The sequence below is a fragment of the Hibiscus syriacus genome, unplaced genomic scaffold (genome assembly GCF_006381635.1).
Source record: "Hibiscus syriacus cultivar Baekdansim isolate YM2019G1 unplaced genomic scaffold, ASM638163v2 tig00111621_pilon, whole genome shotgun sequence".
NCBI lineage: Eukaryota > Viridiplantae > Streptophyta > Magnoliopsida > Malvales > Malvaceae > Hibiscus > Hibiscus syriacus.
In genome coordinates this window covers 2,233,761-2,249,815 of record NW_024063138.1, presented here as the reverse complement: position 1 = coordinate 2,249,815, position 16,055 = coordinate 2,233,761, and the positions used below count along the sequence as shown (strand labels likewise).

The following is a 16,055-nucleotide window of genomic DNA, read 5'->3' as shown; positions in this document are numbered from 1 at the left end:
TACATCAGGTCTTAATAAACTTATTTTTCAAGAAAAAATATTATTAATATTTATTATACGTGGATGTCTATTATGAAAAGAATTTTACGTACTAGTAGGACATTAATGTATGTATTAAGTATGATTTTGATCTCGGATTAAACTTATATTTTCTTTGATTTCATATATTACATCAGGTCTTAATAAACTTATTTTTCAAGAAAAAATATTATTAATATTTATTATATGTGGATGTCTATTATGAATAGAATTCTACGTACTAGTAGGACATTAATGTATGTATTAAATTGATCTCAGATTAACTTTCTTTCTTCGATTTCGTATATTACATTAGGTCTTAATAGACTTATTTTTCAAGAAAAAATATTATTAATATTTATTATACGTGGATGTCTATTATGAATAGAATTCTACGTACTAGTAGGACATTAATGTATGTATTAAATATGATTTTGATCTCGGATTAAACTTATCTTTTCTTCGATTTCATATATTACATCAGGTCTTAATAAACTTATTTTTCAAGAAAAAAATATTATTAATATTTATTATATGTGGATGTCTATTATGAAAAGAATTCTACGTACTAGTAGGACATTAATGTATGTATTAAATATGATTTTGATCTCGGATTAAACTTATCTTTTCTTTGATTTCATATATTACATCAGGTATTAATAAATTTATTTTTCAAGAAAAAATATTATTAATATTTATTATATGTAGATGTCTATTATGAATAGAATTCTACGTACTAGTAGGACATTAATGTATGTATTAAATATGATTTTGATCTCGGATTAAACTTATTTTTTTCTTTGATTTCATATATTACATCAGGTCTTAATAGACTTATTTTTCAAGAAAAAATATTATTAATATTTATTATACGTGGATGTCTATTATGAATAGAATTCTAAGTACTAGTAGGACATTAATGTATGTAAATATGATTTTGATCTCGGATTAAACTTGTCTTTTCTTCGATTTCATATATTACATCAGGTCTTAATAAACTTATTTTTCAAGAAAAAAATATTATTAATATTTATTATACGTGGATGTCTATTATGAAAAGAATTCTACATACTAGTAGGACATTAATGTATGTATTAAATATGATTTTGATCTCGGATTAAATTTATCTTTTCTTTGATTTCATATATTACATCAGGTCTTAATAAACTTATTTTTCAAGAAAAAATATTATTAATATTTATTATATGTGGATGTCTATTATGAATAGAATTCTACGTACTAGTAGGACATTAATGTACGTATTAAATATGATTTTGATCTCGGATTAAACTTATCTTTTCTTCGATTTCATATATTACATCAGGTCTTAATAGACTTATTTTTCAATAAAAAAATATTATTAATATTTATTATACGTGAATGTCTATTATGAATAGAATTCTACTTACTAGTAGGACATTAATGTATGTATTAAATATGATTTTGATCTCGGATTAAACTTATATTTTCTTAAATTTCATGTATTACATCAGGTCTTAATAAACTTATTTTTCAAGAGAAAAATATTATTAATATTTATTATATGTGGATGTCTATTATGAATAGAATTATATTTACTAGCATGACATTAATGTATGTATTAAATATGATTTTGATGTATTTTATTATTATTATTATGTGTATTAAGATTAGAGTTCTATACAATATCTATTTCTTATCCTTTGTAAATCCAAAAATATTTTTTAAGGTTGGGACGCACATATATAAATTACATAATTTTTTTATTATAAATGGGCACAAATAAAATCTCTGAGACATAATATATAAAATGAATAATTAATATAAAAAAATAGATTTCAAGGCAGAGAAATACCCACCTTAATCAAATTTACATATGTCATTGTCATTGCAACCATAAATATAAAATTTAGAGAAAATATTGTATATAAACCACATTGATAAAATATATACATAATTCTCTCTTTATTTCTCATACTTGTTACTTTTTTTAATTTTCTTTATCTTATAGCATATTTATTTTTATGAATATGCCCCAAAAACTTAGGTGCAAGTTATATACCTGATTGTAAAATTTAAAAAAATACTTAATTACACTAAAAACAATTAAATACCACATTGTACATAAATACTAAAAATTATGTTTATCCTAGTGACCTAACATAAATGGTAGCTACGAGGGCCGTTGTATTGGGCCTATGAGCCCAATATATTCATCAAATAAAATATGTAATCAACCAATGATGCAAGCCCTATGACTTCACTCTCAAGGCAAGTAAAATTGACTCAATAAATTATCTCCAAAATTAATTTGGAATCTACACTAAATACTATAGTGTAGGACAAACTTATTACGCTCGTATGATAAGTTTTTCCAAATAATTTTTTTATTCAAATTTGTCACGTCGAGATAACATTTCAAATTAGAATTTTGTCATATCAAAGTGATAAATTCTAATAAAAATATATTTTAATGAAACCCGTAACGATTTTCAAATAATTGTAACAAATAATGTAGTTACCAAGATAAAAATATCTAGTGTCGTATTTAACTAAATAATTAACCCGCCTATGATATTAGACCAATTTACCCGACTGGGCACACCCACGAAGTCTTCCCAATCTTAACATACCCTTTTCCTTTCATTCATTATTTTAACAATTTGGTTTCGTTGATACTTTGCGTTTGTTCGATTATCCTTTCTCACAAACTTAACATTTAATTTCCCCTAGTTTCATTTAACAAATTTAAATATAAATTTTGGTAGAATTATAATAATTTTTAAGTCTAATTCAATGATTAGGCATAATCGAAAGGTCCTTCGTTCAATTACTTTCACCTTCACCTTCATTTATTTATTTATTTTTTATTTTATTTAGAATAATTAAGTGTTGATATATATTATCATCTAATTAATATGTAAACATTAATAAAAAGAATTATATCAATGTCATTTTTAAATATTTAATGATAGATGATAAAAATAAAAATAAAAATAAAATAAACATTAAAATTTTCTAAAATTTAATTTGATGAATAAAATAAAAAAGAAATGATAGATTGGTCACTAAATAATTTACGCAATTATATTAACGCTTCACATTATACTGAACAAAACACATTGTCCATACACGCAAATCCTCCAACAAAAAATGTGGAAAAGCAAGGAGGAGACGTTTTTTTTTTTGGCCAATAGGGCAGTCCATTTTTTTTTTTTTTTTTTTGAAAACAGGGTTCAAACACTTTTATTTTAAGATCTATAATATTTTTTTTATAATAAATGAAACCGTCATATTAATGTGATGAATTTTAATAAAAATGTTTTTTATTTAAATTTATTATCTTGATGTAATAAAAATTAATAAAAAAATTATATTTTATTAAAATCCATCAACTTAATGTGATAGATTTGAATAAAAAAATATTTGTTATTGTGTTCATTAAACTCGTTAAATTAAGATAACGAATTTTATAAACACCGTAAAAAATAATGTATATTCCAAAATAAAAACCGAATGCCCTAATTGCTAAATAGAAAACCCGATTACCCTAATGGATTTCAATTTAATTGGCTTTGTTGAAATGCCATGGGAGCAAGAGTTTGGTATTTCCATGTGCCCTTGTCACACCTGATTAATTGCCCTCGTTTAGAAGCCGATTCGGCCTCGTTCTCACCGCCTTTTGGTTTTATTTGGCGTAAAATACTAAATTTCGTTTTTTTTTTTGTAAAAAATAAAATAAAGAGGTTGGTCGGTATTGTAAAAGAAGTGTGAAATCGTACATTCCAGAATATTAAGCTCAAATCTCACCCCCTCTTTTTTCAAATTGTTAGGGCACAGATGATGCAAGTTATGTCCATAATACGCTGGATGCAATTTGGAGTTCTGAGAACGAAGACCCCAAACGCTTCGACCCGCTAATTATCATTCAATCTTCTTCTTTAGGTACTTCTATTTTACCCCTTTTAATTTTCTAGTTCATTTTTTAAAATTATGTCACTTTTAGAATAAAATACACTTCAATTATATATGCACTCACGTCTTTTAGTTAGAGAACCTCGAGGGTACAGTATCAAAGATGATTAGATGAATATACTCTTAATGGAATATGCTTTAATTGGTTATCGTTTTCCCTATATTAAAAAGAAAGAAAGTTAGGGTTTGATATTTGATGTGTGGAAAACATCTTAATTTAACTTTAAGTAAAATTAATTAGTAAAAGCAACAATTGTATTTCATTCCTCTTTACTGTAGTTTCAACATTCTCATGCCATGCTATCTTTCTTCAACTATATAACCTTTTGGTGTTCTATTTGGTGGCTTTATTTCTGATAACTTCATTACTTATGTTTTTGTCTCTGGGGTTATTTCAGCTCATTTGCCATTAGAATCATCCTATGTAGACCTGGCCATTTTGATCTCTAGATCAATTGAAGTTCCTGTTGATGAGTTGTATTCCGAAGTCGTTAGAGTTTTGACACCTGGTGGGAAGCTGGTAGTTTGTAGGAGCTTTCAGTCCGAGACAAAAGAAGTAGAGATGGTAACAGTTTTGTGGGTTTGTGACTTTGATGGAGGTGTAGTCAACGCAACTTACTAGTGTTCCTTGCAGGTATTGTCGGCTGTTGAGCGCAAATTATTACTGGCCGGATTTTTGGATGCGGAACATTTTCAACTTGCTCGGGCTGTTGGGGTGAGTGTGTATTTGTTTCACCCTTTAAGGTTTAATCCTTCTGGTTGGTACATGTAGCATGTATTCCCGTGGTTTTTGAACTAGGTTTCTGATATATATATATATATATGTATATATATATATATATATATATATATATCCTAATGCTCTGATGTTAGTTTATTTATATATTTATCAATTCTAATTTAGTCATTGTGTTTATTTTGCTTTCCCAATTGTATTTGTAATGGAGGACTGCTGCTTCAGCTCCAATCTTTTATTATTGAAATGAGGCTTGCTATCATAACTGAGTCATTCATTTCAATTTCAGTGTTATGTTACCTATTGGGTGTTTTAGATTAAGGCTAACTATTGAGAACATTGCCTCTTTTAGATTAAGGCTAAGAAGCCATCTTGGAAGATTGGATCTTCTTTTGCTATTAAAAAGACCGTGAAAAATCCATTGAAAATTCAGATGGATGATGACTCAGATCTAATTGATGAAGATTCCCTCTTAACTGAAGAGGACTTGAAGAAACCCCAATTACCTACTGGTAAGATGGCAAAACTCGAGAAGACCATTAAGTTTTGGTTTTTTAATTCTTTAGGTGGAAAATTAGAACTATTATATTAGATTACTTAAAAAGTACTATTTCTTTAGTTGGTGACTGTGAAGTGGGAAGCACTAGGAAAGCTTGCAAGAATTGTACTTGTGGAAGGGCAGAACAAGAGGAGAAAGTGCAGAAGCTAGATCTGACGGTGGATCAGTTAAACAATCCTCAATCAGCTTGTGGAAATGTACGTCTTGTGTTCTATAATCCTCCCTCTTATTTGGTTTCATTGATTTAAATTGAATTTACTATTGTGATAAATTTATGATGATTACTATGCAGTCATCGACTGAGACATTGTCTAATTGATGTTTTTGCATTTTTGCTTATTTGCTTTTAAAATTTTGCTTTCGATCAATTTCAATGGGAAAAATAAAAGGCAAAGCATCGAAAACAAGTCACAGTTCATACTTTTGCTTTTCGTTATGCTCTGAAACTTTAGAGTGTAGACTAATACTTCTTTTTCTCCTTATGCTTTGAAATAACAGTGTGGACTAGGTGATGCGTTCCGCTGCAGTACATGCCCATATAAGGGTCTTCCAACATTCAATCTGGGCGAGAAGGTAGGGTTTCTCTTACGCACACACTTGCATGCGCACTGTAACAATTTTCTTTTAATGAAATGTTGGCATATCAAATGGTTACATTTTAGAACAAGTATAACTTGGAATGATTTCTCCATCCAGGTATCTCTGTCTGGGAACTTTCTTGCAGCTGACATTTGAACTCGAACCAGTGGTTTTGGTCTGAATCTTAGCTTCTGGGTACTCGAATACATTAGATACTGGTTTTGTTTGGTGGTTTAGTGTAAAAGGTAAAAACTCAACTTTTATTATATAGAAACATTTGATACTCGAACTTGTTTTAGTGTGGAAGTGGATATTTGATTTTATGGATACATTCTGAATACTGAACACAAATCATCATCTGACTGTTCCATAATAGATAACACTTCTTGCTCACCTGGTGTTATAAATTTTATTTTACTTATTTTAGATGAATATTATAATTTTTGTACATATGGTTTTACTTATTCATTTAATAATATTTGTAGATACATATTATATGAAAAGAATATATATTATATGGGAGAGCGAAAACAATCGAACTTGAAAGAATGGGTCATATTGTGATGAATAATTTATGTAGTTCTAGGCATTGAATTTTTTAGATTTAAGTAAAAAAATTGAGTTTATATCTAATTTCATAACAGTCTCATTCGGATTTTCTTTGGTTCAAATCTAAAATATATTTCAATCGTGATAAAATTCCATTATCATAATTCGGATATTGTATTGGTTGCAACTGTATTTCTTTAAAAATAAATAACAATAATAATTTATAATGTTATATGAATCATAAATGACAAACAAAATACTTTTCGACGATCCAAAGGCAGGGCAAAATAAACTGCAATCTAATTCTCAAATATCTGAACCTCAGATACTGCATAACTTCACCTGCGAACAGATGCGTTATTCAAGCACAATGAAAAATCGTTGGGAATACATACAACCTAGGGACCTTAAAATACAATCCAAAATTTTTACTTGCTGGATCAAGACCATGGTAGCAAAATTATTGACGAAAGGCAAATGCTTCTGAATTTGCATGATGCCAGCCACATGATCGAAAGATGTCTAAAGATCGGGCATCCCCTTCCCGATCTTAGAATCGTATCTCTTCTCCAGCACATCCATTGGTTCGAGTATTATATATTATTTTAGACCATTAGTTCCATCTTCAAGATATTTAACTCCAACCTTGCAAGGCTGCCTACATCAATAGAATCCGTCACAAACAATTTTAATTTGCTAAAAGAAAAGAATATAAAACAACAACAGGTATCTTTCAAAATACACAATCAGAACTAAATCAAATACCCAGTAACAGGGTCAAGGACTTGGACACTTGATGCATGGAGTGGAGCTTCAACAGTGAATATACCACCTTCATGACCTGGTCCCTTGCTTAATGTGCTTTTTCACCTATAAAATATAAAAACGCAAATGTAAAACATCCCCTCCGAGTACCAGAACAAAAGCCTTGTCTTAAACTTTGGAGAGAGTCTAACCAGATTTTTCCCTAAGACAATACCACGATTCTCAGAGCGAATATCGCGTTTGATAGTGCCGGTTTCACCTTTATCTTTGCCCCTGATTATCATCACCTGTAATTGGATTACAATAAGGAAAACATATAATTGGTTTCGATCAACTTTAATACAAAATAGAAATGGTATTTTAGATGCCTTACATTGTCACCCCTTAGAATTTTCCAGTGCCTGATGAGCTTCTCAGCTGCTTTCCAACCCATCTTAGTGTTTAACCAAAATTTTTAGAAAATCAGAACAAAGGCGGGAACCGCGGGAAGAACCTCGGAGCTAAAGCACCGATCTTTCGCCGATGATTTGGATGATCTGGATCGTGCTCCTTCAGTGTCAGGTTTTTTTAGGGTTCCCGTCTATACCCTAATGGATTATTGGGTTTGCAGTTTCCACCCATTTGACAAACTGGATGGGAATTGGGATCCATTCGGTTTTAGCATTGGGATTATAATTTTCTAAGAAAAGTTATAAAGTACGCGATAATCTTTTAATTAATCATTCAATTATAGATAATAAAAATGATATAAATCGATGAAAATAAATTTATCTTATTGGCCGTGGACTTTATTCATTTTTATCAACAAAATTTATAATAATTCTTATAAAATTAAGAATATAATATTATTAGAAACAGAAAGCATACATACAAATCAAATTTAAAATTGATGATGATACAGGATTCAATTGGGAAGGATTCAATTGGCCATGGTAAATAGGGTCGAATTATTTAACATAATAAGCAAGTTAAATTTTCAACAAGTCTCCAACCGCTTTCAAGGAGTCTCCAGCCGCCTTAGCCCCGCATTTACTGTTGCACTTCATGTCACAAATGGTTTCGCTGCCCCCATCCTCGATGCATTCATCCCCGCACTCCTTCGTGCATGACTTGAACCACCCTTCTTCCTCCTCCGCCCTCACCGGAGACACACTCATTGTTGCTGCCACTACAATGCTCACCACCAAAAATACTGCCACTAATTTCTTACCCATTTCTCTCTGTTTTATATCCCTCCCTTATAATATATTGTTTTCTGATGAAATTTGTTAATGTGGTAGAGAGGTATTTATAGATGCTCAGAACGCCTTGTTTCTCGCTGTGATCCGCACGACGGGGAACTTTAGTGGTGAATATTAGAGAGTTTGTCAATTTTAGTAGTGCCTAAAATTTGATTGTGTTCACGCATATAAAAAAAATTAAAATTAGTTGACACTTATTCTCATATGTAATGGGGTAAGGGGAGGTAAGATAGTAGATTGCCCTCAACTCTACGTTAAGAGCAGCTTTTGTGAGAGACCTCCAAATTATGGAATGTCCTCCTTGGGACTCGATCCCACGACCTCTGTGGTTCGAAAGGTACAATTTGGACTTCAATAGAACTTGAAAATTGCGATTCCGATCACCGTTACAAGTACAGACGGAAGGTACGGATTAGGTGCTCCCGCCGACGGTTGTAATACCGGTCTATTCCTAGGATTTAAAGTGACTGAAGGTGGTTCTGGTTCATCCTCTATAGGAGGTGCAGCAGGTGTCAGGTCTGATTCTGGACTTAAAGGAGACGCTGCTGTAGGTGGAAGAGTTGGCGGAAGTAAAAAGGGAACAGGACCTGGAGCTGTTAGAGTAGTACCGGAAGCTGCAAAACGCATTAAATTGGCTATTCGACTGATCTTAGATGCGTCAGATTAATAAACTTTAAGGTGCACCTTTGCACCGCACAGGTACGTCGGCCATGTCACAAGCTCGGGGGAGACCAATTGCCAGGGTTCTGTTTACGAGCAGCTGAGAGGTACATTTGCAGCTATTAAAAGACGAGCACAATCCATGCTACGGCTGATGAGGGACTTCAATGAACCGCAACAGTCTTGAGTCGGCGATGAGCCGTTGCTACTGCTTCCGGTGATGAAATTCAGGCACGGTGTGAAACTGGAGATCATCGAGGCAGAGCAGGCCGTAGTACTTTGTCCTTTAACTGAAACCGTTGAAAGTATTGATAATACTGTTAGAAGTTGTAAAACCTTGACTCCTTCCATGGTTGAAATGAGTGTAAAAGTTGCTGTTGAGTCAAGTAGGCCATGGCAAAGGCAAGACTTTATAGTTTGAGAGGGGTTCAAGCAATTTGGAGGGACAAATCAGGCAGTTCTGGAGTTCAACGACTACAACTAATTCCCTCACAAATTAATTATTTTTTAATGATATGATATCATAGTTTGGCAAGTTAGTTGTAACTATTGGTTTTCATGATTTCAACTACTACAACTAATTTCCTCACTTATAAAAGCCTAGAGCAAAATGTAAATTGTTTTACCTCCGGATTATAATTGTCGAAAAATGTCACCCAGAACAACAATCAAACGAAATCTTCAAAGATCTTTCAGAAATAACAAGCCACTACAGGAACCACCCAAATCAAATGGTCACGTGAAACTCACTTTTACTAACCTCTATGTGACATTCACAACCAAATTTAATGATTAATTACCGTCTAAAATCATTCTCTTACCGTCAGCGACTCTTCGTCCAAACCAAAAGAGATAAATTACTTAAGACTGATGAGCCAAACTTGTTCTCATCAACATAATCATACTAGTTTATTCTTATATATATTATATTTTAAAGCAAATCAAGAAGATGTTTAGTTATTGAACAACCCTCAAGTTCAGTAAGAGTTGTTCATCCAAATATACCAGTTTATTTGTCACTTTCCTCAATGGCACACCTTTATAATTCCAGTGGCTTCATTCTCCTTCTCACTTAAACCCCAAATCTGCAAATCCAATCAATTAATTTTAACAAAGTTCCCTGATTCTTACACACAAGGTCTCTCTTTCTTTAGTTCCTGAACATTGTAGGAAGACACGGGATGGCTTCAAGAGGTCTTGATATGGGAATGGGGCTAGTCTTAGTCCTGATGGCAATACTATGGGCTGAAGCCAACGCCCAAAGCTGCACCTCTGCACTCACCAGCCTAGCCCCATGCCTCAACTACATTACCGGAAATTCGTCTACCCCGTCGTCTACGTGCTGCTCTCAGCTGAAAACGGTGGTTCAATCATCACCTCAATGCCTTTGCTCCGCACTTAATAACGGCGCTTCATTGGGAATTAGCATAAACCGGACTCTGGCCCTGCAACTCCCTGATTCTTGTCAGGTGCAAACTCCACCAATTAGCCAGTGTAACGGTAGGCTCAGTTAATAACTTGTAAGCTTTCTTGCCATGCTTGATAAATGGATTTATGTTTGGTAGAAACTTCAATTAAAATTTCCCAGGTGGAACTCCATCGGCAGCGTCTCCAGCCGGTTCACCATCAGATTCTTCTGATGAGACACCTGAGGGTGCCATGACTCCATCAGCATCGGACATTCCTTCAGGTACGTTATACATCATGGGGCAAGTTTTCAGACATTATTATATATATATATATGATCAGGGGACTGATTTTCATGTTATTGCTTGGACAAATATGCAGGAACAGGATCAAAATCTGTCCCATCGGTGGATGGAGGATCCTCCAATGCAAGCATAGCGAAAGGCTCCCTTGATCTGGTTCTTTTCATTGTATCGGTCACAATCATCAACAAATTCTTTGTTACATGTTTTCTTAATATTCGATGAGAAGAGTGTTGTTGTATTATTTTATTCGAGTGAAACTTAGTATTGTTTTATTCGAGTGATACTTATCATTTATTTGCTGAACTCATCTTATCTAGAAATTTTAAATTTGTTGGTATTAAAATTATGTATATTAATTTTAAAAAAAATGTTTTTTTCCCTTCGTTTTAAGCTTTCAAGGAGCAGTTTATTAGTTTGTCTTATGAAATTGTAAAATTCAAGGAATCTTTTTATTAGTTTATCTTATAAAATTGAAAAGAGTATTACACGATTGAAAATATCATATAATAGAAATATTTATTATTATAAAATTTAAAAAAATAAAAAATTCATATAAAATTTTATAAATTTTAAGAAAAATTATGAACATATATTATTTTGTTACTTGTAATTATTCTGGGCTATTAAAAAAACCTTTAAGCTAATCTTTCTATATGTTGCGTCTAATTTTCTCGAAATGACAATTTCCTTAATAATTATAAGATTATTTAAATTTTCTCAAAATCTTGAAAAACTTTTAGAGGATGCAAATGTATCTTTAAATCTTCGGTCTCTTTTGTAATTCTAAAGAAATTATTTCTAAACATAAAATTTCTAGAGTCTTACATCTCAAAAAGTCATACATGACCTCTGACAAATATATGTAACCTAATAACGTCAAATCTATAATCAATTGATTATATCTACTTAACCTACTAGCTTAAGAATATTCATTATAAAGACACGTCTGACAATAACAATAAGAATCCCTATAAAACCTCTTACTTAAAATTAAAAGAAGGGATCTAGAATTCTCTTTTTCATTAATCCATATTCTATCTCATTATGGATACAAAAAGACTTTGATATCAATCAATAATCGTTCCATCACCGACTGCAACTCTCCACCAAAAAAAAAAGATAAATCATTTATAATCGTCGTGATCCATTTTTTCCCACCAACAAAAATATATACATAATACATCTTTCAAGAAAAATATATACACTATACGATTACGGCCTTGGATTTTAAAAACAAGGTAAATTACACGTTTAGTGCCTAACTATCAGTTTTGATCCATCTTTGTACTTAAACTTTCAATTTTTTTTTCAAAACCATACCTAAAGTTTAGTTTTTGTTTCATCTTAGTAACCTGCCGTTAAAAACTTTATTTTTTTTTATTTTAGTATCTAGTTCAAAATTTAAAGTTAAGTTTTGAAAAAATTGAAAGTTTTTGTACTAAAATGAACCAAAACTGGTAGATTAGGTACTAAACACATTAAATTTTTAACTGTGGTGTACTCAAATGAAATAAAAACTAAACGCTATGCATAGTTTCGAAAAAAATTAAAAGTTTAGATATTAAAACAAACTAAAATTAATTAATAATTTAGGTAAATGTGTAATTTACCCTAAAAAAGTATTAGGTATAAAGTCTTTCGCTCCCTCCAATTCTAAGCACACATACGTTGGACCGACATTATTAAAATTTCATTAGTTTTCATGTTCCATAGTTGGAGTTGTTGACCAAAGATTTCGTTAAATGAAGTAGGCAAAAGTTAGTTGAACTAATCTAAAGCACAGCCGCCGTCCCTTTTGTCACATCTCCCCTTTATAAAACCAAACCTCCCACTCTTCTCCCCCCACAAGTACAACACACTTCATCGTCATTAACAGCTCAACAGTCCATTCAAGCAACGGGAGCTACAACCATGAAGGGATCGGCAACAGTGGCAATGCTTTTTATAGCAAGTTTATGGGCAGGATCGATGGCGCAATCGAGTTCGGGTTGCACCAATGTGCTGATTAGCATGTCTCCCTGTCTGGATTACATACAAGGGAACTCATCGCGACCGTCTTCTTCGTGCTGCTCGCAGCTCGGTAACGTCGTGAGGTCGAACCCTCAGTGCCTCTGCCAGGTCCTTAACGGCGGTGCTTCGTCACTCGGGGTCAGTGTTAACCAGACTCAGGCAATGGCCCTCCCCACTGCTTGTAATGTTAAGACTCCACCTGCTAGTCAGTGCAATGGTGGTGCTTCTCCTTCTGAATCTCCCCCAGGAACATCAAATTCCCCCTCACCAGGTACAGTTTGCAACAACTAAATGATTAATTTAATAACTTGTTAAGTATGATTAGCATTAATTAGAATAATAATAGGTACAGGTGGCGGTTCCAAGAGTAATGTTCCGACAACAGACGATAGCACATCCACTGGGAACTCCATGAAGCTTTCACTTTCAGTGCTCTGCCTCTTCTTCTTGCTCTTCATTGCCGTGGCGTAGATACACGACGACTGCAGCTTTCTCCTCTCTTTTTGTTTTAATTTTGTTTCTTCAATATGTTATTAAATTATTAGAGGGAAATGAATAATTTCTTGGAGATTTGTATTGGGTATTTGGGTTGTTTATTTTTTCCTTCCACATTTTTAATAAAGATATCTTTCATATAAACAAATAAGCACTTCAACATATATCACAATTTTAATTGGGAAATTTTATAATGACATTTGATATTGGTGTCATGTATAACGTTATACGTTATGATGACTATTCAATCCTACAAAATAAACTAACATAAATTTAACTTTCATATATAAATATAAAGATATTGTGTGCGAATATAAGACTTCAATATATAATAATAATGTTTTAATTATTAAAATTACTTGTTTCGTGCAATCGAATAATAAAATTAAATGAATATATAAATAAAATTTTATTTGGTCACAAAATTAAAATATGTTTATGTAACATTAATTTAATATTAAGATTTGTTTTTGCAACCTGGGCGTTTCCTTAGCTGTGAAATGTCTTTCGCTGTTTCTCCTATATCTCGAATTTCATCTCTTCGAAGGCAAACATCGGAGCTCAATTTTTTTTCCGAGTCTTGGCTTTCAGGTAAGGAATCCTTTCATTTCAGAAGCTAATTAGAGCTTCTTCTTTTTTTTTCTATACTTCAGAATCTTGATTTAATTTTGGAATTATTCGATTCCTTTTTTTTTCTTTAATGGTGAATTAGAACTGGGTTCGATGTGAAAGTGAAGGAAGGTTGATTGTTTTTAAGATAAATATTCTCTTTTTTTATTCTTAAACTTTAGAGTTTTGCTTGCAATTTCAGTAATTTCTTTATCATTTTTCTGGGTTTCGGATGAACAAGTTAATAAAGCGAATCAAGTGTCTTTGATGGCAAAATTCAATCGATTCGTGACTATGAAATATATTCCGCTGTCACGTTTTCTTGTAAATGTGTTTGTTATTCAGGGAAGGGTCAGGAAATTTTGGTGTGTAGGTCAATAATTTAATACTGTAATCTGAAATATTTGTTTGAAATTTTAGATCTCTGTATAGATTGTTGAAATTGATTTTGTGTGATTTTACTTTGGAATATTGTTAGATTGTGTACTAGAACGTATTATGTCTACCTATTTGTTCCTTATTTGCATGTTGCAAATGCAGCAGTCTCAAACATGGAGAATGGGATCCCAGAAGTTAAGTACATGCTATTTTATCATACAAGTAATTAGTTAATGTGCAGACAAATCCCATCATCACCCACGTGCGTTTTTAGGTTTATTAGCTTATTTGCCCTTCATTTTCATTTCTTATTTGCCATCATGTTGCAAATACAGCATTCTCAACTGAAGCTAATTAAGCCCCATTTGTGTTTTGGTTTATCAGTTGGTTTGTCCTTCCTGTCTTAAACTGTCAAGTCCTTTTACTTCTTCAAGCATTTGAATATTGTTAATGAGATGATTGAATTCTTGGTAGGAAAAATTTACTGATAAACTATCCCTTCCTATGTTGTTTCCATGCCCTCTTGATCATTAGTTTTTCAGTGCTACAAAGTGAAAATGGAATGGAGCTATTTATTCAACATAAGGAAAAGCACTTCAAGGTAGAAAAATTTATAATTTATTGATTTGGTTATTAACTACAAGTTCATACATTCTTTTTCAGATTGCATGTTTTGTAACCCCTATATCCGACCTAAAAAAATTAGATCAAATCTAGAGTCGTTAAGAAACTTGTCACTCACGAAAAACATGTTCGATTTAAAATTTAGAAGTTAATACTATTGTTACCAAAACATTCCTCAAATTCAAATTTCAATTTTTTTTTTTAAACAAATGTCTGAAAAATCTGATAGAAATAATAATCATTTAGAAATATGCATAAACAGTTTCAAAATTAATTATAATGTCCGAGACCAATTACAAATAATAAAAATAATTCTGAAAATAAATTAATATCCGATAAACGAAAAGTAAAATAAAAATCATACTGAAATAATAATTTATCTGAAAATAAATGTGATTCTCCAAGTATTGAATCTCCTAAGTCCGAGTATCTAAAATAGAGAAACTAAGTATAAATTATAAAGCTTAGTGTGTCTTTAAAGTGCAATTAAACACAAATCACAACAAAATCCGAAACAAAAGTAATAATCATATTTCGAATCAATCAGCAATCACAAATAATACATTTCAAGACATTATACAATACGATTCAACAAAATATTCACAGTCCGATTAAATATGCAATGAATGTGCACCCAAACACTTTACACCATCCAAATAGTAGGTTCAATAGAACCACTCTTAACTACAAACACCTTCTAAAGTGGGGTCTACCACAAAGATAAAAGCTATTAAATTTGAAGTGAAATTCAACCAGTAAGGTTAAAAAGCTGAATTTTCTCTATCAATCCAAACCCAATATAACATACAATTAGCACGCATATCCGATATTCGATCTGAATAAAACATACTCAAATATTATATATATCCGAATTTCGATATGATCTTAATGTAATAGTTACATATACAAATAATCCGAGTCTAATAAATAACACATATCATATTCTTTTGAATTTCAACTGCTACATCAAAGTCACATAACCATTATGTTTGAAATCAACTTTCAATCAACATGTTATCCGAACTATTAATTCAACGTTACCACAAAATATTGATGCTTCCACTCAAATTCAGACAATCAAACAATTATCACATACAAGATTTAGCATTAGATAGAGACACAGCTCGACAAAAATAACTATCGTCAACGGTTCGACCTGAATCAGT

At 31.7% G+C, this 16,055-nt stretch overlaps 3 protein-coding genes and 2 pseudogenes across 3 annotated transcripts; 3 read left to right on the top strand and 2 right to left on the bottom strand.

Annotated features, from left to right (window-relative positions):
- Positions 1–3,585: 3,585 nt before the first annotated feature.
- On the top strand, positions 3,586–6,175 carry LOC120166045 (anamorsin homolog). Its single transcript, XM_039175433.1, has 8 exons — positions 3,586–3,597; positions 3,831–3,942; positions 4,371–4,537; positions 4,607–4,687; positions 5,061–5,220; positions 5,328–5,464; positions 5,766–5,840; positions 5,964–6,175. The coding sequence occupies exons 1-8, from the start codon at positions 3,586–3,588 to the stop codon at positions 6,000–6,002; spliced, it is 783 nt and encodes a 260-aa protein (XP_039031364.1). The 3' UTR covers positions 6,003–6,175.
- A 742-nt stretch (positions 6,176–6,917) lies between these two features.
- LOC120165967 lies at positions 6,918–7,593 on the bottom strand (annotated as a pseudogene).
- Positions 7,594–8,752: 1,159 nt separating this feature from the next.
- Positions 8,753–9,412, bottom strand: LOC120165963 (annotated as a pseudogene).
- A 735-nt stretch (positions 9,413–10,147) lies between these two features.
- Positions 10,148–11,016, top strand: LOC120165965 (non-specific lipid transfer protein GPI-anchored 19-like). Its single transcript, XM_039175392.1, has 3 exons — positions 10,148–10,563; positions 10,649–10,751; positions 10,850–11,016. The coding sequence occupies exons 1-3, from the start codon at positions 10,243–10,245 to the stop codon at positions 10,993–10,995; spliced, it is 570 nt and encodes a 189-aa protein (XP_039031323.1). The 5' UTR covers positions 10,148–10,242; the 3' UTR covers positions 10,996–11,016.
- A 1,597-nt stretch (positions 11,017–12,613) lies between these two features.
- LOC120165966 (non-specific lipid transfer protein GPI-anchored 19-like) lies at positions 12,614–13,377 on the top strand. Its single transcript, XM_039175393.1, has 2 exons — positions 12,614–13,054; positions 13,136–13,377. Exons 1-2 carry the CDS (start codon positions 12,685–12,687, stop codon positions 13,252–13,254), a joined length of 489 nt encoding a protein of 162 aa, XP_039031324.1. The 5' UTR covers positions 12,614–12,684; the 3' UTR covers positions 13,255–13,377.
- Positions 13,378–16,055: the final 2,678 nt, after the last annotated feature.

Coding starts and splice junctions, on each gene's coding strand:
- LOC120166045 (XM_039175433.1), top strand. Junction 4,688..5,060: donor AACTTGCTCGGGCTGTTGGG/GTGAGTGTGTAT, acceptor TGCCTCTTTTAG/ATTAAGGCTAAGAAGCCATC. Junction 5,841..5,963: donor CATTCAATCTGGGCGAGAAG/GTAGGGTTTCTC, acceptor TTCTCCATCCAG/GTATCTCTGTCTGGGAACTT.
- LOC120165965 (XM_039175392.1), top strand. CDS start 10,243: ATGGCTTCAAGAGGTCTTGATATGGGAATGGGGCTAGTCTTAGTCCTG. Junction 10,564..10,648: donor CAATTAGCCAGTGTAACGGT/AGGCTCAGTTAA, acceptor TAAAATTTCCCA/GGTGGAACTCCATCGGCAGC. Junction 10,752..10,849: donor AGCATCGGACATTCCTTCAG/GTACGTTATACA, acceptor ACAAATATGCAG/GAACAGGATCAAAATCTGTC.
- LOC120165966 (XM_039175393.1), top strand. CDS start 12,685: ATGAAGGGATCGGCAACAGTGGCAATGCTTTTTATAGCAAGTTTATGG. Junction 13,055..13,135: donor ATCAAATTCCCCCTCACCAG/GTACAGTTTGCA, acceptor TAATAGGTACAG/GTGGCGGTTCCAAGAGTAAT.